We start from the raw sequence: 27604 nt of genomic DNA, 5'->3' as shown, positions 1-27604 counted from the left end.
TATGCCATTCTATGTCAGGTTCCAGATTGGATCTGAATCCACGTATCCAAACAGTCTGGAGGAACTTATTAGAATGTACTAATCTAATGAGAGAACGAAATTACCTCTCTCTCTCTCTCTCTCTCCCTCTCTGTATTCGACCATTTTCCACTCTAAAATCAACTATTGGATTTTGATTCCATTTTTTGTTTAGTTTCTGTTGCTGTCTGGTTTTTTCTTCATTTTTTTTATTGGTGCTGGCTCTGGCCGTTCTATTAACTCCAAGGGAGCTGCCGTCGTCTTGCCGATCTCAGTCACAAAAGCCACAACCCACCACCGCCCATATAATTGTCAATTGGAAATCTCTCTCTTTGAAGGATGGGGCGGAGTAGGTCCGATCTAGTGGGCTAGGTTGCTATGTGGGGTTGGGTTGGGTTGGGTGGAGGCGACGTTGAAGCTGTGAGAAAGAATGATGGGTTGGGGAAGTTGGGTGGCCTGAGAAATTCGGTAGGTTAGGTTGAAAGGCCCTTACGGCCCCATTAATGCTATGAAATATTCATTCTCTATTTTAATTGATCTCAAAGGAGATGATGATCAGAGACAAAAAAGTTCATTAGAAAACAATTAAAGCCTCTAAACAGGAATGTGTCTCCGATGACTATAAAAATATCTATATCCATAGCTTTCAATATTTACGGAGACTTACATCTATATGAAAATAATTAAAAATTATGAAATGTTTGAAGGATATTGCCGTAAGCGGTTTATCAAGGAATACATAAGAACAAATCAAAGAGATGTAAAGTATCGTAAAATATATAAATTACTTAAAGAAAATCTCTAAGAATTTCCATAGTTTTCAATTGAGGTATTTTCTTGAAATGAATGTTATCAAAATTTTCTCAATGAGTACTTTGATTAAATTTTGAATACGAATTCAAGTTCAATATCGTTGCAACATTTCAAACTTATGTACGTAGGAATATTTAGGATCCTTGAAAAGTCTATGAATTTCTTTTATAGCATACAGGGAATTGTATGAATGATTGATTATTCCATGTAATATTTCAATGCTCTTATCCTCATAAAGGGATACAAATGAATAACGAGAAACATACATCTCCAAATGATGATATTTGAAGCAATTTTTATACAAGAATTACCAAAGCGCATTGTGCAGAAAGCATGTGTGATATCAATGACGTTTGTGTTGTGGTTATCAAATAATTGAAGTGTGCTCCCATTATGGGAGGTTGAAGAATATGAGTCTCACATAAAAAATTTGACTAAATAAAATACAAAATATGATGAATGGTTCTATTACTAATAATACGGACACCTTTTGTGATAAAACCCAACATCTATTGGGCTTTGTAGGTGATTAAGTTGGGGACAATATCTATGTTGTTAGTAGTAGGATACTAGCTCATCTCTCTGAATTTAACATTGTATTAAAGAGGGTTAATTGATTGGCCCGAATTACGGGCCTTTACTTATCCCTTACCCAACATGTGGTGTTCATATGTTGGGCTTGAATGTTTACCCTTTTCCAATACGTGATGCTCACATGTTGGCTTGAATGTTTGACTTAATGTGGACTTGGCTCCAAGTGTGGCCTACTAAGTCCACGTGATGGAGTGTATTGAAGAATATGAGTCCCACATCAGAAACTTGACTAAATAAAATACAAAATATAATGAATGGTTCTACTACTAATAACACCGCTTTGTAGATTGTTAAGTTGGGGACAATATCAATGTTGTTAGTAATGGCCCGCTGACCCGTCTCTTTAAATCTAATAGGAGGAGCATCCAAAAAAATTTCTACAAAAGTTTTGATAGCAAATTTCATTATCTTTATCTACTTCTCACCCTCTCTACCATTTGCCCATAGTTAAATAATATGATTGATATTATATTGTCTTAGATTAAAAAAACATATATTAATCCTGATAATGAAGGTAGATTTTGTAGTGTTGGTTTGTGATGCCAAGTTAGACTTGACTGTTCACTCTGACGTGTGTTATGATTTGAATGTTTTTTTAAGCAACTCTATTACTATTTATTTGGACCATAAATAGTGGTTACCAAAGGTGAATAAGGACACGAGTTTTGATTCATTGCCTTTTTCTACTTCTCACCCTCTCTATTATTTTCCCTTAGTTATATAATATAATTGATATTATATTGTCTTAGATTAAAAAACAAGGGCAAAATAATCCTTACAATTAAGGTGAATTTTGTGGTGTGATGCCAAGTCAATTTTGAATGCTCACTGTGAAGGCTGTTATGATTTGAATGTTTGTTTGAGCAACTCTAATATCCTCCGACAAAAAAAGAGGCTAGGTGTCACTAGACCAAATAATCATCAGCGATAAATTCTTTCATTTAATCATTTGTTTCCTTATTTTCTTAAGACTCATAGTACAAATTTAAAAATTATAGAATTTGAGACATAGTCCTTTAGAATCTATCTTGCTTGTAATGCTTTAATTAGTAATTAAAGTGAATAAAAACTTCTACAACACTCTCATTGTAATTAGCATCACAAGTTTTAAAATTTATGTAGCATCCTTCATGACTATTAATGATACTAAGATCAAGATTCATCCATTATAGTCGTGTAGTTGTACTTATCTATACAAATATTAAGAGAATAACCTCCTCTAATGTGAAAAGAGAGCATAAAAAAAACTCTCAAGACTTCAAAACACTTTGTAACTAAGACTGGCTTTATTTCTAGACACGATCCTTCGTTTGATTTTTCTAGGTTATGATATACTTGATTTTTATTCTGCGTATTCTATGTCATATAAAAGCAACAAAATTATTAGTTATATATATATATATATATATATATATATTCGATATTGAATTCGATCACTGGTACAAAATAGTTTTCAAAGATAAACAAACAAACTATATACTGTTGGAAAACTTAAAAGACTTTGAAGCTATTCTATTTATATTTGTTTGTCGGTAACTTTATCAATCTTTGATATGAGAGTCCCTTGTCCGTTTTGCCTCTTGAACTATTTTACTATTGCCCATTTACTGCACAACTAATTTCTTTGGTAAATTTAGGACACACATTTTTTAAAAAAAATACCCAATTTAGGGCCTACCGTCAAATTCTTAAGGATGCCATCCACTTTTTCGTTAGATTTTGCACATGACCCAATTTTAAGGTTAAATTCGTCATCAATTCATGTCCGAAGCTCGTCACTCCCCTCCTTTTCTTCCCTCATCTTCTTCCCTCCATTTGACCCTCATTTCAGAGCCCCAGATTCTTAGTAACAAAATCATAAGCTCGTCACTTCCCTTCTCATCTTTTAAGAGAACCAAAAAGAACCATTAGGGCAAAAAGTAGGGTTGGGAAAAATCCCGAATTGGAACTAATGTAATGAAATGCTTCAATTTGTCTATGGTTTGCTAGTTTAGAGCAGTATGAAATGTATTTGAAGTTAATGCAGTTAAAGTATGTTTGTATTTGCAAAATTTCATAGGGACTGTCTCTAAGGCCTTGCCCTCTTTGCTGGAGATTTATAACTTATTGCTGTAATGGTTACAACTGACTAAGTTTGTGATTCCCCTGCATAGACATACACAGCCTGTTGTGATTCCTCTACAAGCATTTGGAGTAGTTTCTCTCCCCCCAACAGAATTTTGAGTTGTGTCTTTGCCTCTAAGTCCTCCTCTAAATCCTCCACCAATATCTTGAGTGGTGATGCCTCTGCCTCTAAATTGCCTTGTGCCTTTGCCTCTCAATCCTCCTCTAACAACCTGCACTAAATGATCACATAAAACAAACATAATGTCATATCATGATTAGCAGTCATTTTATTAACATATCATGAGAATGTGATTATAAAAGAACATAACTTGCTTGTAGCTTTGCCCTTTTCACTGCCCTAGTAGTAGCTTGGGAGCATGCAACTTGGCTATTTTTGCCTTAGGAGCTTAGCTATTTGTAGGTTGTGACCTTCTTTTGCCTTGCCCTTTGTGCATTATCACTACTACCTTTCCCATCTCGACGACAATTAGTAGCATTGTGAACTTCTTAGTCACATCTTCTGCAGTGTTTGATTATGACATACCTCTTCAATCTAGTTGCACATCTTAGGATCTCATCTAACTCTCTCACTCTAGATTTCATTGGCCTCCCAACTTGTTTGTGGTACACAGGAGGTTTGATTAGCCTGCAACCTCCCAGCTTGTCTATCTCTTAAGCTTCTCATAGTAGTCCTAAAGCTTTGCATATTGTTCCTCAATTATGACTTGTATCTTTTCAGCTGACATTTGCTTAGGCTTTATAGACCTAATCCTTAGTGACATCAATACTGTAATTCTTTCCCACCAATGCCATGAAATCTGTGCCTGACATCTTAGGATTAGTCCTAAGCTCCTCTTCAAACCTTGCAAGCTAACCAACTTGATGTTGCAAATCTTCTTGTTCCTTTCTGCCATAAGTGTGATTAGGCACAAATTGCTTCATCCCAATGACAAAGGCCATCGTTAGCTTCACCATCACATTTAACTTTTAACCTATGGGGATCATTCTTTAGAAACCTCAAAGGTCTAGCACAACTATTGGCATTCTTTTATGGTTGGTAAATCAAGCCTTAAACAAATTTTGGGCCTCTCTCAAGTCATGATCCATGTTGTATAGCTTAAATTTTGGACCTCTTCTTTTGATCTTGCCTCTCACTTTAATAACTTCTTCATTCTCTTCTCCACATACTCATCAGTTGATGCTTCACCTGGTTCCTTAGACTGGCCTTCATCAAGATCTTCAATTACAACAAATCTCTCCAACTTGTGGTCAAAACCGCATAAAACCCTTTTTCATTTTGTTCATGAGAGCTTTGAGAGAAATTTTGTTGTTGTTTGTAGCCAATAAGAAGAAGAGTGAAGGGAAAATATGTGGACGTCACTCCCTAATCTCCTTTCTCCTTCTTCTTTCTCTTTAACCCAAAAAATAAAACCAAACAATGATGACTAGAAGGAGCTTGTAAGAGCATATACCAATGGGGTGTTAGTTAGATTTGGCCGAGCTTTTGGTATGCTCCCAAGTGGTGATGGGTTCAAGCCCCTATGATACACGTGTGTGCGAGATTCCCTCATCCCCTTCCTAACTTTGGCCACAGAAAAAAAAAAAAAAAAAGGGAAAAAAAGTGATTAAGAGCATATACCCTTGCATTTGTGGTTTTAAGTTTAATTCTTCCTTCCTTAATATCTCTTATATTAATAATAAAAAATAAAAACAATGGAGACTATTATGATAACATCTTCCATGGTGCAAATCTAATTCAATCCAATATTTTATTGTTGACGTAAATCTATAGGAGAAGTTACCATCTTTTATTACCGATCTAATTCTTCCTTGGTGTGTGTGTGTGTTTAAGTTTTTGTTATTGTTGGAATAGATGCTTTATTGAGAACAATATAAGCACCTTAGATTATCTCCAAACGAGAAGTCAAATATCAAACATTAAATTTGAATTTGTTGGCTTATACGGCAATTTGACATATAAAAAGTTTTACATTCCACTTGACATGTCTAATTAAAATATTATTTTATTATATAATGTTTATGTTTATTACTTCCTTGGCACATTAATTGAAAATAAAAATATTACATCACAAAGTCAAACTGCCAAAAATAACAGTAGGAGAGAGAAATGTTATTCCACCTAAGATTAAACATTTCGGTTGGAGTGAGTTTCAACTATTTTGTCTACATACTAAAAATGCCAAGTTGAATTTAACATCCCTCTTAAAGATGCTCTTAAGAAATACAAAGGATGAGAAAAACGGTCTTAAATCCAAACGTGAGATGCTTTAATGTTTTAATTTAAATCAAGCTAATTTTGAATTATTTGAAAATTTAACCATATTTTGTTATGGAACAATAAATAAAATTTTAGTTGAGGGTCACTCAAATAATTTGAGGGGATTGTAACAACAACAATATTTTACGTTAAATTGCATAACTTAAATCTGATTACCCAAGACTGAAAGTCACATTCAAGAGAGTGAAAGTCAAATTTCCCAAAACGAAAAAATAAAAATAAAAAAAGAAACAGAAGAAAATTCTTTAGGGGTTGTATTAATGATCTGTAACAGCGCTAGTAAGATAGGCCCCTTCCCTGCAACAAACTGGAATCATCAGTTTCCTTCTCCAAATCCCCCAAATCTCATTTCTCCCGAACTCTCTCTCTCTCTCTCACTTCAAGTCCACTGGAGTCGTTCAAGCAGCAGCAACTGCCTCCTCAGACTCCAACCACGCCCAAACACAGAGAAAACAGGCACACAATTCCATTCCACAATAAGTCCCATAGAACCTCACCTACCCAATCAGCCACCTCAACCGCCGCCGCCTCCTCCTCCTCCCTGGCATGCTCCTCCCATCCAATGCTCTCCTCCACCCCATTCCTCGTCTCCTTCCTCCTCCTCCTCTCCCTCTCTCTCCTCTTCCTCTTCGCCCCACGCTTCCTTCCCCCTTCCCGCCCTCAGATCCCCATCTCCGCCTCCGACGAGCTCGACGACCAGGCCCTCTTCAACCGCGCCCTCAACCCTAACCCTAGAAAACCCAAGCCTACATTCTCCCACCTCGCCCTCGATTCGAAATCCTCCAAACCCAAGATCGCCTTCCTCTTCCTCACCAACTCTGACCTCCACTTCGCCCCCCTCTGGTCCCTTTTCTTCTCCAAAACCAACTCCAATCTTTACAATATTTACGTCCATGCCGATCCCTCCGCCAACGTCACCCTCCCTCCCGGCACCGTCTTCCACAACCGCCTCGTCCCATCTAAGCGCACTTACCGCGCCTCTGCAACCCTCATCTCCGCCACGCGCCGCCTCCTTGCCTCTGCTGTCATGACGACCCTGCCAATCTCTTCTTCGCCGTTTTGTCCTCAGTACTGCGTACCCCTCCACTCCTTCCGGTACGTCTACAACTCGCTCTTTTTCTCCACTACCTTCGACTTGACCCGACCTGCCACCGGCTCCGACGCCGAGTTGGCCCAGATGGGCCTCAAGGTCCGGCCCAAGAGCTTCATCGAGATCCTCTCCAAATCGGCCAGTCTCTGGAAGCGGTACTCCGCCCGTGGACGCTTCGCGATGATGCCGGAGGTCCCGTTCGAGCAGTTCCGGGTCGGGTCCCAGTTCTTCCTCCTCACCCGACGCCACGCGCTCGTGGTTTTGAAGGATCGGGCGCTGTGGAAAAAATTCAGAATGCCGTGCTATCGAGAAGACCAGTGCTACCCGGAGGAGCACTATTTTCCGACGTTGTTGTCAATGGCGGATCCGGATGGGTTAACCCGTTACAGCTTGACCCGGGTAAATTGGACGGGAACGGTAAACGGGCACCCGTACACTTACCGAGCCGGGGAAGTGTCGGCGGAGCTGATTCATCGGCTGCGGAAATCGAATTTGTCGGAGTCGTACCTGTTCGCGAGGAAGTTCTCGCCGGATTGCTTGAAACCCTTGTTGGGTTTGGCCGAGAAGGTCATTTTCCGGGACTGAGATTCTGCTCATTCACTCTGGTAAGCGCGTTTTTTTTTTCCACTTTTTGTTTTTTTGTTGGTGTGAGTTAGCGAGTCGACTCAGTGGAGTATTTGGTCAGTAACAGTATCATCGCGGGAAAGTTGGATTATTAGGTAGAGAGAGATAAGTCCAAATCATAATCAATTTGCAGCTAGGGTAGTTTGGAAATGGGTTAGAGCCCATTATGCTAGAAATTTAGATTTTGTGTGTGTTTATTTTTATGCAATTGATATCAAGGATCCGGGAATTGAATCTAGAAACTCGGATGCAGAGATAAATACTTTTACGGACTTGAGCTGCAAGCTCCTTGCATGCAAGTAATTAAGTTTAGTTGGCAATAGATTGCAAAACCTTAAATACCCATTTGGTAATTTTCAGCTTGAAATTGCTGAATTTTATTAGAGTATAGAGGTTTTGTGAGATTTGGCGTATGGCATTGTTCTTTTGCGAAGGGACAAGGACCAAAACAGACAGTGAGAGAGTTAGGTAGCTTCAACCTTGAAGACTCAAGAGCTTGCTTGTTGTGGGATGCCACTCTAAAGCTCCCTTTTTTTAATGTTTGGATCCTACGCCTGTCTTTTTCTCACTCCTTGCTTTGAGCTAAAGTCTAAAGAAGGGGTTTTTTTTTAATTTTCTTGGTTCACATAATTATATGTTTAGTTACAATTGATTTGAAACGACACTCGACTGAGTCAAATGGGTTATGTGTATGTGCAGGTGAAAAGAAAAAAACCAGTGAAAATATTGTTTTCCGAGTAGGTGAGGATTTGGCAATTTGGGAACAAGTTGGAGAAACCGAGTGGGAATATGGTTTTGGAGAGGCGTAAGAATTTGCCCCCAAACTTATAACCCATAGGAAATTCCAACCGAGTCCTTGCCTCTCGAACAAGATAATGTAAAAAGGGAGAAGAACTTGTATATCACGGGTTGCTATTCGCAACCACTCACGTTCGGCCAAAAAGTAGAGGAAAAAGAGAAACCTCAAACCAGTCTGCCACCCACTAGTGTCAAAGTATTGAAAGGAAGCAAAGCAAGCAAGGTACCTCATTTTGGTTTTTCACTCTGGGTTAAAACTGAAAGAAGTTGGTATTTTGTGGTGTGATGGTATAGTGGTACCAGCAGACATGGTGTAGTAGCAGTAGGGCAGTAGGTCCTTTGTCTTTTTGATGCGTGTTTTGTACATATTAATATGCAATGTAGAAATGGAATATTTGTACGGTGTAATACACGACAAGAAAAAGGGTCTCGATTGAATTTTGAGAGGCCTAAGGGTAATGAAAATGTTTATTATATTTACCGGAAATGTTTATTGGTTTGCGAATTCGTGGTTTTATATTAGAATGTGTAATTCAGATTCACAGTTTTAACGAACATGCGGGCCCCATTATTACGGTGGCATTAAAAGGTTGTTGAAAATATTTCTCTACTTTTGCTCTTTATGCTGTTGTAGATACTTTTTGCAATTTCAAGCAAACCAAAACAACAGTTCCCTGGTATATACAATTTGAGGATTTGTATTTAGGAAATAAGAGGTTGTGTGTGTGTGACTATGAAGGAAGGGAGAGAGATCTGGACCATCTGGTCAACGTAATTTTTTATCATCAGTAAGTACATGGTGTAGATAGAACTAAACATATCATAGATGGAAATGTAGGGCTGACGAAATGGAAGGTTCCTCTTTTCCTTTGTAAAATAATTTATGTGCTTGTTTTGCTTTCCTTGGATCATTTGATTTATTATTATAATAAATCATGATTATGTTGTTGGGCTGGTGTCCGTTGAGCTACACCAATAAGTCCAATGCCATGTTTAGCTTTTGATAGTTTTTTTACTTTTTTTTTTATAAATACAAGCGATATTAGGAAGAGAAAATCGAATTTGAGACTACGGACACAAAAATAAATGTTCCTTAATCACTTGATCTACAAATTCCGTCAGTGTTTAATCGATTTCCAAATAAGCTTGTATTTGATATAAGACAAGACAGACTTTGATTGGTATTAGCTGGCTGGAGGGTGCTATTAATGTGGGTACATCCTTACACTTGCAGACCACATGAAAGCAATCATAAAATCAAAGGCGGTAAGCCAACCACTTGCCACTCAGGTGTGCTGTGGAGGCCCCAGATTGGCAACATATCATGTTCATCAATTGCTGTGATTTTTGGACTGTTTTGATTTGCCTTTACTTACCACAAGCCAGAAAACTTGTCGGTGTGTGTGATGATTCGTTTTCTTTTTCTTCAGATTTTCATTTTGAAATTAGAATATCTAAATTATACATACTTCTTTTTCTTTGAAAAGAAAGAGCAAAGCAAAATTCTTTGACAAGAATTACTAAGAGCATATTTTTCATAAAATAAATAAAATGTCAAGGAATCACGGACTAAGTCATTCACATTGTCCTATGCCTATCTCTAAAGATGAGCTCTGTTGTCCTGTGCACTTTGGGGTTTTTATTTTATTTGATTTTTCTAAATTTATTTAATCCCGTTTTTCTGAAGTTAAACATGTGTTCAAGTAAGTCTAAGTTCGGTGATTTAGATATTTGACCCTTTTTTTTGTCATTGTCGTTATTTATAATTGTCATCACAGCTCTCTTAAAGAATTTAAAAATGGATTAGATTCTAATGCCGTTTGGATCTGTAGACAAACATGGGCATGGCTGCTTCTGTTTGTGCTATTTATTTATTTAATTACAATTCACTGGATGGTGGTACTCCATCGTTGACTTAGGCGTCCATGGATCTATGACTTTACTGCCTCTCTAGAAGAAAGGCTTTGATGTTTTACACTTTACAGCAGTGAAACGCCTAAAGTTGCCGATAGTTCAGTATAATGCAGTCCATATATCACTGTTATGATTGCCAAATTTCATGGACTTTTGATCAGTGAAGTTTCCTGGAAGTCAGACCACTGACCAAACTCATACACAAACTTCAAAAACCGTATTCAGCACTTGTTATTTTATGGATGGCTGTTCCTAGGGCTAGCATCTTATCCCAAAAATCCGATGGACCATACCGGATTCCATTCTCTCTAACTAATGAAATCAAAATTTAAGAATAATTTTATTTAATTATTTATATAGGTGTCTAAAATTTACCAAACAAGTTCTGATTTTATGAATTTTCTGCGGAGATACGGTATTTGTATGTAATGAATATTTCTAGTAAAATCAAATTACATAATGCTAGATATAATTGTACAGAACCAGAGATGCTCAGCCGAAATCATCACAAAGGTTATACTGTCATGGTCAAGATGAAAATAATGCAGCTGTTCTGTAATGCATCGAACGTAAGACCTCGAGTGCATGGATAGTTACTTTGCAGGTTGTCTTAAATTGAAGTAGACAAGACAATGAGAAAATATAAATGTAAGGATTCGCCATGTTCCCTTGAAAGATCATGGCAAATTGTACACTGGAGTGCGGAACTTTTGGGAAGGCTTTTTCCAGCCGAACTTTGAGGGTCAAAATGATTAATGAGCTTAAGGCAAAGGGCCCACTACTCCTATCATGCCAAGCAGGGTCCAAAACAATACCATCAACAATGCCCTTTTAGCTCGATTATGAATTTTTTAAAGTTCATACAAATCACAAGGGCAAAAGCAAAAAGGGCAGTTAGTAGAACTAATTGGCGCCACAGCCTTTGCTCAGAGGAAGCTTCTGCTTGTTATCACCAAAAATTAAAAACATGGGAAATGTACAAAAGCATGCAGAATCTATGCCACAGAACGAACTTCAGGACGAGTTCAGGAATTTCTGGGCAGCATCCAAACTCAGTTCTTCATAGACCTGGAACAGATAGAAGGAATTTTGCATTGTGTCAGCAATGTAAAACATAAACTAAACTAGGGAATAGGAATATTATTCCTTTAAAAACATATGGTACATACAAGTTTCTTATGAATTCGTTGAAATGCCTTGCAAAATCTCTCTGCTTCTGCTTCACCCACCTAAACAAACGAGCACCAAATAGTTAGATTTCCTTCCATTGTGCTTCCAGCCAATATTGTATTGGGACACCAACATACAACTATTCTTCAGTAGTTTTGTTTAATTTATTTCATCCTTTTGTAATAAGAAAGAAGGTTGAAAGCGAGTGTATCAAAAATTGGATAGGAGAGGGTGCTATGGTTACAAATTTGGAGTATTCGTAGAGCAAAATTGTCATCTGGACATGGCTAGGTAACTTGCATGGGGTTGCAATGTTGGTGGTTATACAGGTTCATGATGGTGGTGCTGGGCCTTGGGTGTGCACCAGCTGGCTGGGTAGTAGATGGGTACATATCATATGTTGTAGCTACTAGTAGTTCATGTGGGTATTACAGTTTCTGAGAAGAACCCAAAAAAAAAAAGAAAAAAAAAGAAAGATCTGTGGCAAAAATCAGCTACTTTTGGTGGAGGTGTCACCAAATTTTCTACCAGATGTCGCAGATACATTCATGACAATCCAACTCTGAAATGAAAACATCATAGAAATGTCACTGAAATGCAGGAGTTTTGGTTGCATTGTGGGAAAAAAACTAACTTCCCTTCTTGAGTATCGGAATAACACCCAAAGAGCTGATATATTGATAATGCCACCTTGCTGGTCATTTTGGAACTTTCTTTCTTACTGGGTCTACATTCCACTGACCGGTGGGGGTTGAATGGGAGAACCAGTCAACCTTGGCAAAAATAGGCCAACCAACTAGCACAGAAACAACTCCAAACTCAAGGAGCACAGCTAGAGGGCTAACTAATATGAGTTTTGGTTCAAAACCAAAATTCTTGCTTATGTGCCCAGGGCAGCTAACAATATAAGTTGTATCCTAAAGTCCTCCACAACACTCTGTGCTACAACCAAGCACTTCACAACTCCGATCAACACTCTGTGCTTAGCTCTAAACTCCTTTTGTATTATGAGTTGAGCCACACAATTATATCACGATTTGAGCAACTCAACTTGATGTCAAATCAGCAACTCTTAATCCCGTTACATTTACATCAGCGTTGTGTGGCAGAAGAAATTTATAGAGGTTAGCTACGCAAATGCTAGTATATAATATGTTATAGTGTATAAGAGCAAAGTTCAACTAACAAAGGAGAAAAAGAAAGTCTTGAATGTAAATGGTAAGGTGACATTAGTCAATTGTCATGCTCTTTAGTTTCACTTTTGTTTAAGGTGAAGGTTTGATGTTTGTATGACTTAATGCTTTTTTCAAGCCAGATTGGGTTCAGATTTTTAGAATAAAAAACAAACAAAAGAAAAGAAAGACCTTATATCCAGAAGTAAGGTCAATGAAAATAATGAGCAAAAGGTACAAACCACATTTGGTCAGTGCAAGTAAGTGCAATCTTGAAACTACAAAAATTCACCCCAGACTTGTTTTATTATGAACATACAGGAAAATAAAGCGTTGTATCAATTCCCTTTTTGTTTCTTATGTGTTTATTTTAACTGCAGAAGTCTCTTTCACTTTATTTAAAAAACTTACACGAAAGGGAAAAGAACACAACTTAGCATTTCTCAACATTAAAACATTCAACAAAATAGACCCATTTTTCCGCACCTAGATATTGAGAACAATTATTATTAATTTTTATCAAGGATTGGACTCAGAATGAAATGAAGGGTTAAAATGGAACAATTATATTTTTCGTAGTTATGCTTTATCTAACATCATTATACACAAACAAAAATCACTACAACATAAACACGTGCATTGTAAGCTCAAAAACGCATTAATATGTTCATCTCTTCTTGTTTTGAATTGTCCAGAATCCTATTGCGTCAAAATATGATGCGACACTACAAAATTTTGTACATTAGATCGTGTTGGATATTCATAATATGTAAAATACTATCCCAACATATCCAATGAAAACCAATGGCAAAGATGGGCATACCTTTCTCTCAGCAACCAACTTTAGCTTCTCCCAAAATGCACCTGTAAGTACACATCCAGATGAGTTGAAAAAATTTAACATTTACACTAGAAAACTGGTGGTACACACATAAAAACAACATCATGATGATGATGAAGAGGAGGAGAAGGAAACATCATACCATGAACTGATGACACGGAAAGAACAGAACTTTAGAAAACGTTTCACAATAATGCCAACTGGCTTATAAAAATGAGAACTCCTCGGGGTTGCACCAATTTAAAAAAGGGAGTTTCACTAATACACCCAAAATAGGGGCTGAAATGATATAAAAAAAAACCACATGAAAAACACTTTATAAACACACCCAAAACCCATTTATTAAACACACTCAAAACTCATTTATAAACACACCCAAAAAATATACAATTGTTGATTTTTGGTTTTATTTTGGGTGTGTTTCTATGCTTTAAATAGTGTTGGGTATATTTATAATTTCATGTCTAGGATTGGGTGTTTCACTAATTTTGTATTTAAAAAATTGAAAATCACAAAGAACAGGAAACTATACAAAGATAGCTAAAGAAGACAAAAAGCAGTTCACTAATCAGGATATTTGTTATAAATAAAAGAAAATGAAGATTCTACTTCGAAATATTCCTAAGTAAAACTTTTAAAAGGTCATCACATATACAAAATGTAACATGCCAAATGACATGGTACAATGGGCAGTAGTGGCTCTGAAGGTTATGGAGCCGTCACACTAGTTCACCCCAAAGACAATAAGATGTACAGTTTGTGCTAGATAGAGAGCATATGTTAGACATACCATGTTGGTCAAGTCCTTGCTTCTCCACTTCTTTTTTATCTCCCTCATCCCATGCATCCTGCCATTCTTTCACCTGTTGAGAAAATTCAAATATGTCAACAAGCACCATATGTGACAGTGTGAATGTGTTTACAATGGAAAATGTTCAAAATGTTAGTATTACCTCTTCGTACTGGGCTGACTTAGAAGTTGATTCTTTAGATTGCTCTAATTCAGCCTGACATTATACAAAGTTGTCTAAGAATGGACTGATGTATATATAAGCAACCAAAAAACATTATAATTTATTGTAAAGAATGGCACTTGCACCTGCATAATTGGGTGGTGGTTCTGCCAAATGCATAAATTAACTAATTTAATTTGCTTCGAAAAATAACTTATGTAACTGCTTTAACGTTATAGGGCAATGAAGAAATACATGACCAATACTTTCAGCCTTCTTTTTGCATAATGAACTGATGGGAAAATAAACAAACATTTGCCCTATACGTCACAAGGACTGACTTTACCATGAGTATTAATCTAACTCAAAATTTGTACCTTCCATGGTACTTTAACCTTCCAAATCATGTGACAGGGAACTGAACATAGGGAGAGCTGGCTCATCAATCAGCCTACAATCATATGACTCAAGTTTCCATAATCTCTTATCCGGTCTCTCCAGTTGAAAGGAACAACTTTCAAGCAAATAGAGTACAGAAGAAAGCTCCCCAACCTCCACATCATTCAAATTTCTATGAAAACCAAAGTTCCAGCTTATATACTGTCATGCAAGGCTTGACATTCACGATGTGAGATTTATACTCTCACCAGAAATGTTATGAGAGTTGGATAGATTATAAAGATAGGAAAAGGATTGACACAAAGGAGACTCCCCTGTCCACCAATCCTCCCAAAACTTAACTCGTGCTCCCCTGATTCCCTATGACCATATAAATATCTACTTCCACACATATCATGCACATAAACCACTATTTATTGAGGTTTCGACTATGCCGAAGTCCAACACTTTTAAATATAGCCTCCACCCCCTCCCCAATTCAAACTACATAAAGATAATTAAGTAAAGCACTTGGGCTGCTGGCCAAGAAAATTATATTTTGATGATTCCTGCCAATGTAATTAGCTCTAAATTGTAACCAATTTGATTCAACCTGCTTTCTTCTCTGAGTCAAGAAAACATCTTCATCAGCTAAAACTGCTTAATGCTATCCATCATCCCTCTAAATTGATTCATCCCTTAATCATTCTACACAGCGCCCTGGCCGCTTGTTCGGCATCTTCAATTACTCCAGGAACATATATGTGATGATGTTATACTCTGCTGACTTAGAAGTTAATTTTCTTACATCTCTTTTCCACCTTCTAAACCTGTATCTAGTCCTCTTCAATTGAAAATAGAGAAAAGGATAAAATTTCGTTCATGGAAAATAAAAATCAATATTTGCAAATGACCCAGATTATATATTTGTAACCATTTTGCCCAATATCCAACAAGTTTTAACGACAGGCAGGATGCCATAAATTAAATATTAAACGACGAATTTCTAACTGATAGATTAAGAAACTCATCAAAAACCCATATTCTATAGAGCATCAAAATCACCAGATAAGAAGAATTGTTTATAAGAATAAAGAAGAAACCACGCAAAGAGAAGGCAACGCAAAGGCAAAACAATCTCTTTTAGTGATGATGAATAAGAGAGGAGAGAGAGTTACATGGTAGTCGCGAGATCGGACTATTGGGAAGAGGTCGAGAAGGCGTCGGAATTCAGCCTCGTCCATTTCGCGTCCTTTCGCAAACCTAGTTACTGTTGAAGTACCGATTCCGCTCTCTAAATTCTCTAAATCCGAGCTTTCATTTTATTGAAAACTTTATGAGTTTGTATCAGTTATAGCTAAGTATAAAATATCGAAAAAAATTAAATAAAAATCATATAAATGGTAAGAAATACTTGAGAATTTTTATTGAAACTTTATTTAGTCGATTATCTATTAGTTTATCATAAAAAATAAGAAAAAAAAATTATTTGCATGATGATTTTAACTTATTTAAGTTGATTATATAACGAGCTAACAAATATTGCGAAGTGTAGAAAATATGTAATAATTAATGAAATAAAATTAAACACAACATAATCATTTATTTATAATGATTTACGATAATATTTCACACTTTATACATTGCATGTTAAGATATATGAGTGTGATACTACATAAAGTTTCTATGATGTTCAAATTTTTACTTATAAATAAGGGAGTTTTCTATTGAAATTATAAAAAAACCCAAGTACTATTTAAACATATAAACACACCCAAAACCCATCATTACACACACTCAAAACCCATTTATAAACACACCCAAAAAGTTGACTTTGGGGTTTATTTTATATGTTTAAATAGCTTGAGATGTCTATATAAATAAACCCAAAATAGGTACAGTATTTATAAAAAAAGACAAAATTAAAGTGTTTGGACAATAATGCTTTATTCATTTTTAGATTTTCTAAGGAATCCTTCTGCTCCTGCTATCCGGATGAAACCAAAATGTTTCTTCTTTTCATATGTTGCTTCGTATTGGCCGTATGGAAGCCAAATAGTTTGGCGACTATCCTGCTAGATGATATCTTCTCGTGGAAATAGGGTTGATGATGCTTAGCTTCACAAGTTCTTCATGCTTCCATCATATTGTCTATATTGTGTAGCTCTTCTTCTCCTAAGTTATTTTAGTATGTATTGTTGTTGTCTTCTACTGAAATTTGTTCTGCTATCTGATTATAGATTTCATCAAAAACTTTTGTGCCTGTTGTGCTTATCCTGAATTCATATGTGTCATCTGGTCTCCTTGATGTAGATTCTGAATAAATCTTGATAAACTTGGACTGGTGAAGAAGGGTCAGACGATCATCATTGAACAATTGTTGCTCAGCTATGATTGCTCCTCTATATTTTTGAATGTCTTGCTTGGTAAGAATCCCTGTTTTTGCTGATTACGAACTAAGCAATTCATTAAAATAAATAATAATTCTATGTTGTGCTATGTCTGGGTAAATATTATCCTCAAACCATTCTGGGGATATGCTGGTGAAATCTAATTTTGCATTTTTCCAAAGAGGAAGATAAAAACTTATGACTTCTTTAAATTTTGAGGAGAATGAATGATCACTACTTTCAATATAAAGTTGACCTAAATAACCATATTATGCTAAAAATGCTGGAGTAACTGTGATTGTTTTTTGTTTATGCTTTAAATGCAGTTCTCTATATTCAATCATGTTAACACTAGCTAAGTGAATAGTATAATGAGAACAGCTTTTGGTAATAATTTTGATGCCAGGGTGTGGATTATTTTTTAAATTGAAAAGAAAAGTTTGGATATATATTTGAAGAGATGTATTTTGCTCATACTCTAATCTAATTATATGACTCTTGACATCTTGTGGTAAAAATCTATACCTTTCTCTAGCTAGAGTTTGAAGAAAGTAGAGATTTTTAGTTTTTTGCTCAAGGGAAAATTCTTTATTATGCTCAAGTAAGTTGGGCTCATTAGCCTCTTTTTCTTGTAGAATTTGACATATTAAATTAATGATTCTAAAATGCTTTACTATTGTATCATATTTCTTTTTTTGCTCTGCATGTTTTTCCTGCAAAAAAGAAAATTGTTGTTTTGCTCTTTCATAATCATAATTATATGCTAAAAACTCTTGCTCAAGGACTCTAATAAGTTTTTCATGCCCTGTTCTCATGCTTTCAGTATTAGTTCTAATGTTCCAAAAGTTGTCTAAAAGAACCTTTTTTTTTAATCTGCTAATGATGCTTGAGTAAGATATTTTAAAGCAGGATTTCTAACTTCTTGTACTGAAATTCCATTATAAAAATAAGTATCCATTACTGGTCTTGCTTGACTACTTACGCTTAATGGATTACCACCTTGTGATGGTGTACCACTATTTTTGCTGCCATATGATGATGGTCCAAAATACTGCATACCTATTAATGAATAATACGGGATAAGATATCTGCTAAAGTATTGTCCATACCTTTAATATGCTCAAATATCGGTCTAAATCCATTTCCTATAATAGAATCAACAAAATTGATCCATTTTCGGGCTGCTTGTTTATTAGTAGTAATTTTATTATAATGAGAAACAATATTCTGACAATCTGTTCTAATAGTAAATATTTCATTATGCAAAAATAATGAAAATGCTTCAAGGGAGTTAATGACTCCTAAAATTTCTAAGTCTAGCCTGTATATCAATTCTTTTTTGTTGATTTTTTATTTGATTTTCTTTTATTGTTATTTTAAAGATATAATTTTTTATTTTTTGTTTTTGTTTTTATATAAAAATACCATTTTGCCCCTGTATTTAACATAAAAGGTTAACAAAATTGATGGCAGGACGATTTGTCCTAACGAAAGTGAAGTTAAAGGACCACGGGGAATGATTTTGAAAATTATATTAGAATTTTCGGTCTACAAGATGGTCGTCTGAAAATTAAGACGTATGTTTTCATTTGAACATTGGGAATTAAGACGTATGTCTACAAGATGGTCGTCTGAATGAACCATGTGGCCATTTGGGCATTACAAATGAATGAACCATGTGGCCATTTGGGCATTACAGAATTTCCTCGTGGTTGTTAAAGACGTACCCATTGCAAATCGGTGCCTTATTAAAGGAGATCATGAACATCATTACAACTAGTTTTGTTATGAAATGGTAGTAGAATGATGGCGATCAAATAATCAATAAAATAGGTCATTAAAAACTAATTTTTTTTTTTTTTGATGGTCGATGTGAACATGAAAACTACTTTAAGTTGAATGTTATGAGTGCCTTTTGAAATATATTTCGGGCATGAAGCTTTTTATTAAAGGCATGACATAGATATAGGGGTGGCAATTTCGGACACGATCCGATATACGACTCGAAACCCGCATGAGAAATTAATGGATTCAATCGCACGGTAAAAACAGGTCATTTAGCCAACCCGTTCTGACCCGTTTAATAAACGGGTGGGTTTCGGGTCAACCCGCTAACTCGCTATAATACCTGTTCTAACCCGTTTATTAAACGGGTCGTGTCAACCAATTTAATACAATGTCATTTGATATTTATAATGTTTTTCTTCTTCTTTTGCTTTCCGTCTATCTTCTCCTCTCTTTTTTTCTTTCTTTTCCTTCTCTCTTCTCTCCTCTTTTTTTTTTTTCTTTCTTTTCATTCTCTTTAGTTTTCTCTCATTTCTTTTCCTTCTCTTTAGTGTTCTCTCCTCTCTTATTTTTTTATTTTGTATTTCTTTCCTTCTCTCTCTCTCCTCTCTCTCTGTCTCTATTTTTTTTTCTTTTCCTTCTCTCTTCTCTCCTCTCTCTATCTTTTTTTATTCTTTCTTTTCCTTATATTTTCTCTCCTCTCTCCATTTTTTTATTTAAATTTTTTCAGTTGTGAGTTTTGTAACATGCATGTTATTATTTATGAACCCGTTACACGACTCGAAACCCGCACGATAAAAGATGACCCGAACTCGACACGACACGTTTATTAAATGGGTTGGGTTCAGGTTGAGCATTCTTGACACGTTTATTATCCTGACAGGACATGAACCCGATACGACACGACTCATTGCCAGCCCTACATAGATAGAAGAACAAATACATAGAAAAATACATTAATAAAAAAATCAATTGTAACCACAATTTCTCAACTATTCTCTCGTCCGATGAGCAATATATTTAGGATTTAAGTATGAATTATTTATGGTATTTGACTAGATTTGGAAAAATTATAATGATTGAAGAGGGTTATAGAATAGTTATACTCAAGATTGATCTCTCAAGATTGTTTCAACTTTTCGGTTGGCTCAAGTTACTGAGGAAGTTTACCCGTGTTTGCCATATTGTTATTGGAACGACTCCCTTTAGAGTCTATCATACTATTTATTTATATTGGTCTAATAAAATTCTATCGCCTTTTGAAAAAGGGAAAAAATTTTGACTCTTTAAAACTGAATTTTCTTTCAAATTCCTTCGAATTTTTTGGGAGCTTCACTAATATACCCAAAATAGGGGCTGAAATATATAAAAAAAAAAACCCACATGTAATTCATTTTAGAAACACACAAAAACTCATTTATTACATAAGAAATTGGTGTTGAAATTCCTATAAATTACATGACTGCCATTGATCAACTTAAAAGAAGCCCAACACAAAAAAATTAAATTAAATAGCACCCAAAACAAACCCAACCCAATTTTATAAAAAAACTCAAACAATTCATTACAAACAAAATGTCTTGAAAACCATAGTTTCATTAACGTGTCATGTTGATTAATGACTATAATGTTCCATACCTTTATTGTCAAGTTGATTAATGGCTGTAATGTTTCAGTATAGGGTAATAACACTGTAGTTTACTGTCATATTGATTAATGGCTATAATGTTCCAATCTAGGGTAATAACACTGTTAATTTCCTATAACATCTTATTTCTAGTTCATGTTTACCCTTGTAATGTTTCAGTCTAGGGTAATAACACTTCCATTCTAGGGTCATAACACTACTAGTTTCCTAAGATATCCTATTTCTAGTTCATGTTTACCCCTGTAATGTTCCAGTCTAGGGTAATAACACTTCCATTCTAGGGTCATAACACTACTAGTTTCCTATGATATTCTATTCCTAGTTCATGTTTACCCCTGTAATGTTCCAGTTTAAGGTAATAACACTGTTAGTTTTCTCTGATATCCTATTTATAATGCATTTCAACTATGTAACATGTAATGTTCCAGTTATAGGGTAATAACACTGCTATTTTGTAATGTTCCAGTCTAGGGTAATAACATTGCTAATTTACTGTCATGTTGATTAATGAATATAATGTTCCAGTTTAGGGTAATAACATTGCTAGTTTACTGTCATGTTGATTAATGGTTATAATGTTCCAGTCTATGGTAATAACACTGCTAGTTTCATATGACATTATATTTCTAATGCATGTCTACCCCGTGTAATGTTCCAATCTAGGGTAATAACACTGCTAATTTTCTATGACATCCTATTTCTAATGCATATCTACCCTTATAATTAAATTTGTATTATGATTATTGAGCTAAATATCAGAATGTTAAAAGAGTACCATCACTGTACAACTGTCCACCAACAAAAGAATCTAAAAATTGATTTCTCGGCACATCGGTTTTCTAATCTTCAATAGCCTACGGCCACGTGTCTCTCTATGCATTGAATCTATCTCAGAATAAAAATTGTTGTAAAATAAAAAAAGAAAAAATCTCTAAAACTGCACGTTCGACAGCACAAGCCCCTCTTCCTTCGCGGACCCTTTTTTATTTTTATTTTTATAATTTTAAATTAACGATTAAAATTCAAACTTGAAATACCTTTTAATACAATAAACAAAATAGCAGTAAATTAAATAATAAAAAATCCTAAACATTCGCTGCTATATAATTGCAATAATAAAAGTTTTGTTATTTATCATATATTTTAGACTTACAGATCACATGGAAACGCCTCCTCACTGAGCCAAACATGTAGATAATTATAATGGGCACATCTTTAACGACCACGCGGCCTTGCTTGAGTTATTTATCATATACACCATGGAGTAGTCATCAACAATTGTTTAATCACCAACTTTTCTTATTTCGAAATGTCTTCCTTCTGACGAAAAGAAAAAACAAAAAGGAATTTTATTGTTGTTCAACCTTCTCTCTTCCATTTCCATGTATTTGGACACTTAAACCTATCATTCATCAATTGTTTCACTAAATTTTGTGTTACTGAAATGCTTTTTCCAATATGCATATGATTGATTGCTCCCCAGAATAAATTCCACCTATGTTATTTTGATTAAGCATATACCAAAATAAGGCCATTATGGCGTTAGTTGCCACATACCTCTCCATTGGCAAATTTGTAAGCATTCTTGAGAGCGAAGTAGCATCCATAGCAGGCGTTCGTGATCAAGTTGATGAGATTAAGCGGGAGCTGGTGATCATGAAATCCTTCTTGGAGGATGCTGACGGAGGCAAGAAAGCACACACAGAAGTAGAGAAAGCGTGGGTTGCAAGCATTCGAGACTTGGCCAATGATGTCGAAAACATCATTGATGAATTCATGCATCACATGTACAAGCAACAAAGGGGCGGTCGATGTCCAAAGTGGCTCCTCAAAACCATTCACTTTCCAAAGAACCTTTGGTATATGGGTCAAAGAGCCAAGAAGTTACAGAAAGTTGCCGGAACGATTAGAGCTATTCCAAGAGAGAAATGAGAGATATGGTGGTGCTGCAGCAGTAGAAGGAAAAAGTACTTCTGAAGGATATTCGCAAATGGGTGTAGAACCAAGCAGAGTCTTCTCTTTACCATAAGGAGAATGAACTCGTCAGGATTGAAGATGATAAGAAAATGTTGATGGGATGGCTGATGAACAACAAGCAACACCAAATTGTTGTCTCCGTGGTCGGGATGGGAGGATCAGGGAAGACAACTCTAGTTGCAAGGACTTTCACCAACATGAGGTAGTCAAGAAACATTTCGAATGTTACGCCTGGATTACTGTTTCCCAGTCTTACGTGATTGAAGACTTACTTTGAAGATTGATCAAAGAATTCCACAAAGCAAGGAGGGAAGAGGTCTCTGCAGACATGAATGCCATGTGCTATATCGAATTGGTTGAGATTTTGGTTAACTACTTGGAGACTAAAAGGTACCTTGTTGTATTGGATGACGTATGGGATATCCTTCTTTGGGAAAGAATAAGGCTTTCATTTCCAGATAAACAACTTGGAAGTCGAGTCATGCTTACAACTCGAAGAAAGGACATAGGATCGTACTCTTTTGGAGTTGAAAGCCATGTTCACAAGATTCAACCCCTGGAAAGGCGAGATGCTTGGGAGCTCTTCAGCATGAAAGCCTTATCAAGTTATCATAACAAATCTTGTTCACCGGAACTTCTACCATTAGATCTGAAACTTGTGGAAAAGAGTGAAGGTCTGCCTCTTGCAATCGTAGCCTTAAGTGGTCTCATGTCTTCTAAGAAGTCACTTACTGATTGGAGCAAAGTCTACAATAGCTTAAATTGGCATCTAACAAACAATTCTTTGTTAGAACCTATGAAGAGCATCTTGTTGCTTAGTTTCAAGGATTTCCATATAGATTGAAGCAATGCTTTCTATATTGTTCCCTTTTCCCAGAAGATGAGGTGATCATAAATCAGAGGCTCATTAGATTGTGGATCGCCAAAGGATTTGTTGAACATGTCAAAGGGGTAACACCAGAAGAAGTTGCAAATAGCTATGTTATGGAACTCATTTTTCGTAACATGCTACATGAAAGGTATCGAGAATGCCAACAAGCATGTAAGATGCACGATCTTATGCAGGAGATTGCTATGTCTATAGCAGAAAAAGAAAAGTTTTGTGTCGTTCTTGATGGGAGTGAAACAATGGAAGAGACCGGGGCCCTCCGTTTTCAATTCAAACAACTAATGGAGAAATTGGACCATGCAAAGGTATGTCACGGCTTCGTTCTTTTCTTGTCTTTGCCACTGGCGTATCCTCATTCTCTTTCTCAAAGAAATTGCCTTTTGACCCTACATTGTTGAGGGTTCTAGATTTGGAGGGTGTCCCAATTGATCGTCTGCCAGATGAACTAAGGTACTTGTTTAATTTAAAATATTTGAATTTGAGAAACACTCGAATTAAGGAGCTTCTAGAATCCATAAGACGGCTCCGCAACCTTCAGACCTTGGACCTCTTGAAGACAGATATAGAGGCACTTCCAATAGGGATTTCCAAGTTGATAAACCTGCGCCATCTTGTTATGTGCCATTCCAAAAGCGGTTCAAAGTTAGTTGGGGTAAAATTACCATCAAGTATTAGTAAGATGAAGAAATTGCAATCTTTAGGATGTATTGAATCAGAAGGAAATATTATTAGACTTATTGGAAGTATGACCCAGCTTACGGTCCTTGGCATTACAAATGTGAAAGAAAGAGACGAGAACGACCTCTGTGCCTCAATTCAAGAGATGAAGGTCCTTTCCTACTTGTATTTATCGGTAGCAGATGGAGAGGAATTTCTTCGAATTGATGCATTGTCTTCACCGTCATCCTACCTTGATGGACTTGACTTGATAGGCAAACTGGAAAAAGTACCACATTGGTTTTGTTCACTCCAGTGCCTCACACATTTGTATCTGCGTGGGTCTAGACTTGAAGAAGATTTACTACCTCATATTGAAGCATTGCCCTCTCTACTTTCGCTTTGCCTTAATTGTTTATACCCAAATGAACAGCCAATGAGCATCGGACACGTGGATCAATTTATAGCTATGGAAGCCTTCGGCACCTAGCTATAGTTCGTCCCTACTGATCGCGTGATTAGGGCAACTCCACTGCAAGGGGCACGTGGCAGTCCCACAATTGGAGTCCACAGTCCCACATCAAAATTCTAGACAATTTGCACACCTCCCAAGGCCTATAAAAGAGGACAACTATCCCAACTAGGAGGTAATCAATCAAAACTTACGACATACTGCCTATTGATCTGTAGTTCAATCTTACTAAATCCGTACTTACTTAAGCATCGGAGAGCCTTCGGCCGGTACCACATCGGTGCCCTAGGTCTTACCGAGCGTTTGTTATCTTGCAGATTAAACGCCCTACTGAGACCCATAGCATACCGAAGGAATAAACATCACTAAGTCGCGCGGGAAAGTGCCGAACCATTTTTCTGCGTCAACATTAATGATTCCTATGTTGGGAAAGAGTTGTGTTTCAGTAGAGGCTTTGTGAAGCTTAGATATGTAACACCCCGACTCTGTTTAATTTCCAATGCGAATGGTAAAACTAAATTAAAATATGAAATTACGAAACTACCCTTGGGGTAGGGTCTTTCGGTCATTTTCTTGTCCGGAAGGATTTTGGGACCACAAGTGGTTTGGTTGCGTAGGTGGTTCTGAGATGAATTCGTGGACAGGCGGTAGGCTTGAATCGAAGTTATACCGAGGTTTTGGCGATAAAATTTCCTTCGGTGGCAAAACCGTAAATAACTCAAAAAGGGTTTTTGTCAAAATAAAATCAGATTTTCTTTTTTAATTTTCTTTCTTTTCTCTCTCTCTCTCTCTCTCTCTCTCTCTCTCTCTCTCTCTCTCTCTCTCTCTCCCGTGCGAAGTTCCTCCCTCCCGCGAGCACACCTCTTCCGATCGGTGCAACCACCGATTCCGGCAACCACCGACCGTGATACCGGTGCCAAACAGACCGGCCAGGCCCCACCGTCACACCCGGTAAGCTCCGTCGGTAACAGCCGCGAATTTCGCCGGAAATTGCAGAAATCCGGTGGTTTTTCCCGATTTTTCAAACCGCTCGTTCTCTCTCATTTCTTCACCAAATTGGACGTATAAGGTATGGATTTCTACCTATTTTCCGTGCTCTAGCTGATGGTTGGATAGGATTGCATTGATTTTGAGCGTAGGAGGTCTGATTTTCGACTTAGGTTTTGGCCGGATTTCGGGATGAAATTCCGGCCACTTCCGGTCAGTTTTTGGGGTGGGCCCAAGAACAAAAGTGACTCCAAATAGGGTGTTACATCTAGGATAGGAGTCTGGGGCTGAGATTTTGAGATTTTCCGGCCAAGCCTAATCGCTTTGGACACCCGCTTGCTGCCAGCGCGTGTGGCGGCGCGTGGGCAAGTGTGGTGGAGCTGTAAATCATTCCAGTGTGATCCTTAGGTTGTCACGAGCGCGTAGGATTTCGCGGATCTCGATTCCGAGGTCGTTTGACAATCGAACCAATTATCGCATATTGGGCGTTATTCGGGTTCGATATGTCCCAACCGTTGGATCGTTTTCAAACTGAAATATGTTCCTCTAGATACCCTTAGGATCGTGTAGGATTCGACGGATCGTAAAACGGAGTCCCGGATACTCCGGAAAGGCTAACCTAGGGTGAGGTTTCGTAAGTCCAATTGGGCGATCGTGAGCGATCTAATCGTCCGTTTCGGACCAAATGTATAGGACGTGTATCCTAGACTTCGTCAAACCTATAGAAACTCCCGGGAAGCTAGGGTTTTATTTTAAAGTTCTGTTTTGAAGCGCTTGACGTTAATCGTATTTTTATATTCAATCGGTATCTCCCAACATAGCTGGTGGTAGGACCCTCTAAGGGTCAAGCTGTGTGGGATTACTTGTGAGTGGACTTTTTCTTTTGGAAACTCAGTATGATTTCATTTATGGAATTGTGGCATATAGTTTTGTTTTGTTTATCAAGAAATGTTTATATGCTCGAATGAACGTTTAAGGTTTTTATAAACCTTATTATGATATTTGAATTCCGAGAAAACATATTTGCATGCGTCTATGCATGGGGTACGTGATGGTTGGCATGGACTATGGTAAGGTAACATTTGCTTTGCTGGTTGGAATGCGTTAAGCACTAATTCATGTACCTCCCCTGATCTGATTTTGATTACGGATATTGAGTACTTTTGAAATTATGAGAACTCAGAACATCCTTGAGGGGATGTTCTGTGGACCCTGGATTTGGGGTAGTCTGTAGCGTAGGGGTATTTCAGCGTACAAGCTTTGGTATGTCGGCTGTGCGTGCTGGCTGAGAGTTCGTTCCCCAGTTGGACGGCTCGTTCCCTAGACACATGGTGAATTGAGGAATGGCTCTGCCATGTGGACTAGTCAAACAGTCCCCCGGTTGGATTGTTTCCCTGGTACAAGTAAATATTGGTTATGTTATTATTATTATTATTATTCTATGTATTATTATTATTATTATTCTATTACATCATATATTTAGTAGGTATATTATTGTATGTTTGTATGAATGTTTATGAGAGTCTAACCTCTCGGAACTCTTAATTTGAGTGGTGGGCTTCGTGAAGTATTATTCACGGATTACGGATTTGAGATCCGGTATAAAGGTGTTAATATCTATGCATGTGTTGTTTATGTTGTTTTGTTACACTTATGGTTTTCTTGCATATAAAATGTGGGGGTTACATTATTTTGTTTTCACTTGAACTAAACTTGGTTTTTTGTCCACTCACAACTTTCTGTTTTGCGCTGACCGATGCTTGAGTTTTGCTTTGAGCGGACGGGTGCATTTTGGAATTCGAGTCTTCGTAGAGACTCTTGGTACCTTTTCCTTTCATCACGATATTTCGGTTGTATTTTGAATTCTGTAGTTATGCTCTGTATACGCCCGAGGTTTAAATTTTGTAAGGCACAGAGCCTTGTTTGTAAGTATTATCTTTGTAAAGCATCTTTGCCAGTTGGTTGTTTTTAATGTAAATTTTGAGCAGTTGAATTGGGAAATGTTCAATTTACAGGGGAGACTCTGCCA

General features: G+C 36.8%; 2 protein-coding genes and 1 pseudogene across 3 annotated transcripts; 2 read left to right on the top strand and 1 right to left on the bottom strand.

Annotated features, from left to right (window-relative positions):
* Positions 1-6251: 6251 nt before the first annotated feature.
* Positions 6252-8384, top strand: LOC103329311 (Core-2/I-branching beta-1,6-N-acetylglucosaminyltransferase family protein). Its single transcript, XM_008231766.3, is given in 4 exon segments — positions 6252-6855; positions 6858-6895; positions 6897-7525; positions 8244-8384. Coding segments are annotated over 3 exon segments (1110 nt in total). The 5' UTR covers positions 6252-6392; the 3' UTR covers positions 7506-7525; positions 8244-8384.
* Positions 8385-11068: 2684 nt separating this feature from the next.
* Positions 11069-16111, bottom strand: LOC103329321 (octanoyltransferase). Its single transcript, XM_008231777.2, has 6 exons — positions 15949-16111; positions 14393-14446; positions 14230-14302; positions 13422-13462; positions 11426-11485; positions 11069-11324 (listed from the first exon to the last, which is right to left on the bottom strand). The coding sequence occupies exons 1-6, from the start codon at positions 16012-16014 to the stop codon at positions 11271-11273; spliced, it is 348 nt and encodes a 115-aa protein (XP_008229999.1). The 5' UTR covers positions 16015-16111; the 3' UTR covers positions 11069-11270.
* Positions 16112-22017: 5906 nt separating this feature from the next.
* On the top strand, positions 22018-25046 carry LOC103329385 (disease resistance protein RPM1 pseudogene; annotated as a pseudogene). Its single transcript, XR_016123282.1, has one exon. The product of XR_016123282.1 is annotated as a disease resistance protein RPM1 pseudogene (transcript).
* Positions 25047-27604: the final 2558 nt, after the last annotated feature.

Source organism: Prunus mume, linkage group LG1 (assembly GCF_029339155.1).
Source record: "Prunus mume cultivar Tortuosa linkage group LG1, ASM2933915v1, whole genome shotgun sequence".
NCBI lineage: Eukaryota > Viridiplantae > Streptophyta > Magnoliopsida > Rosales > Rosaceae > Prunus > Prunus mume.
This window is presented reverse-complemented; position numbering and strand designations above follow the sequence as displayed.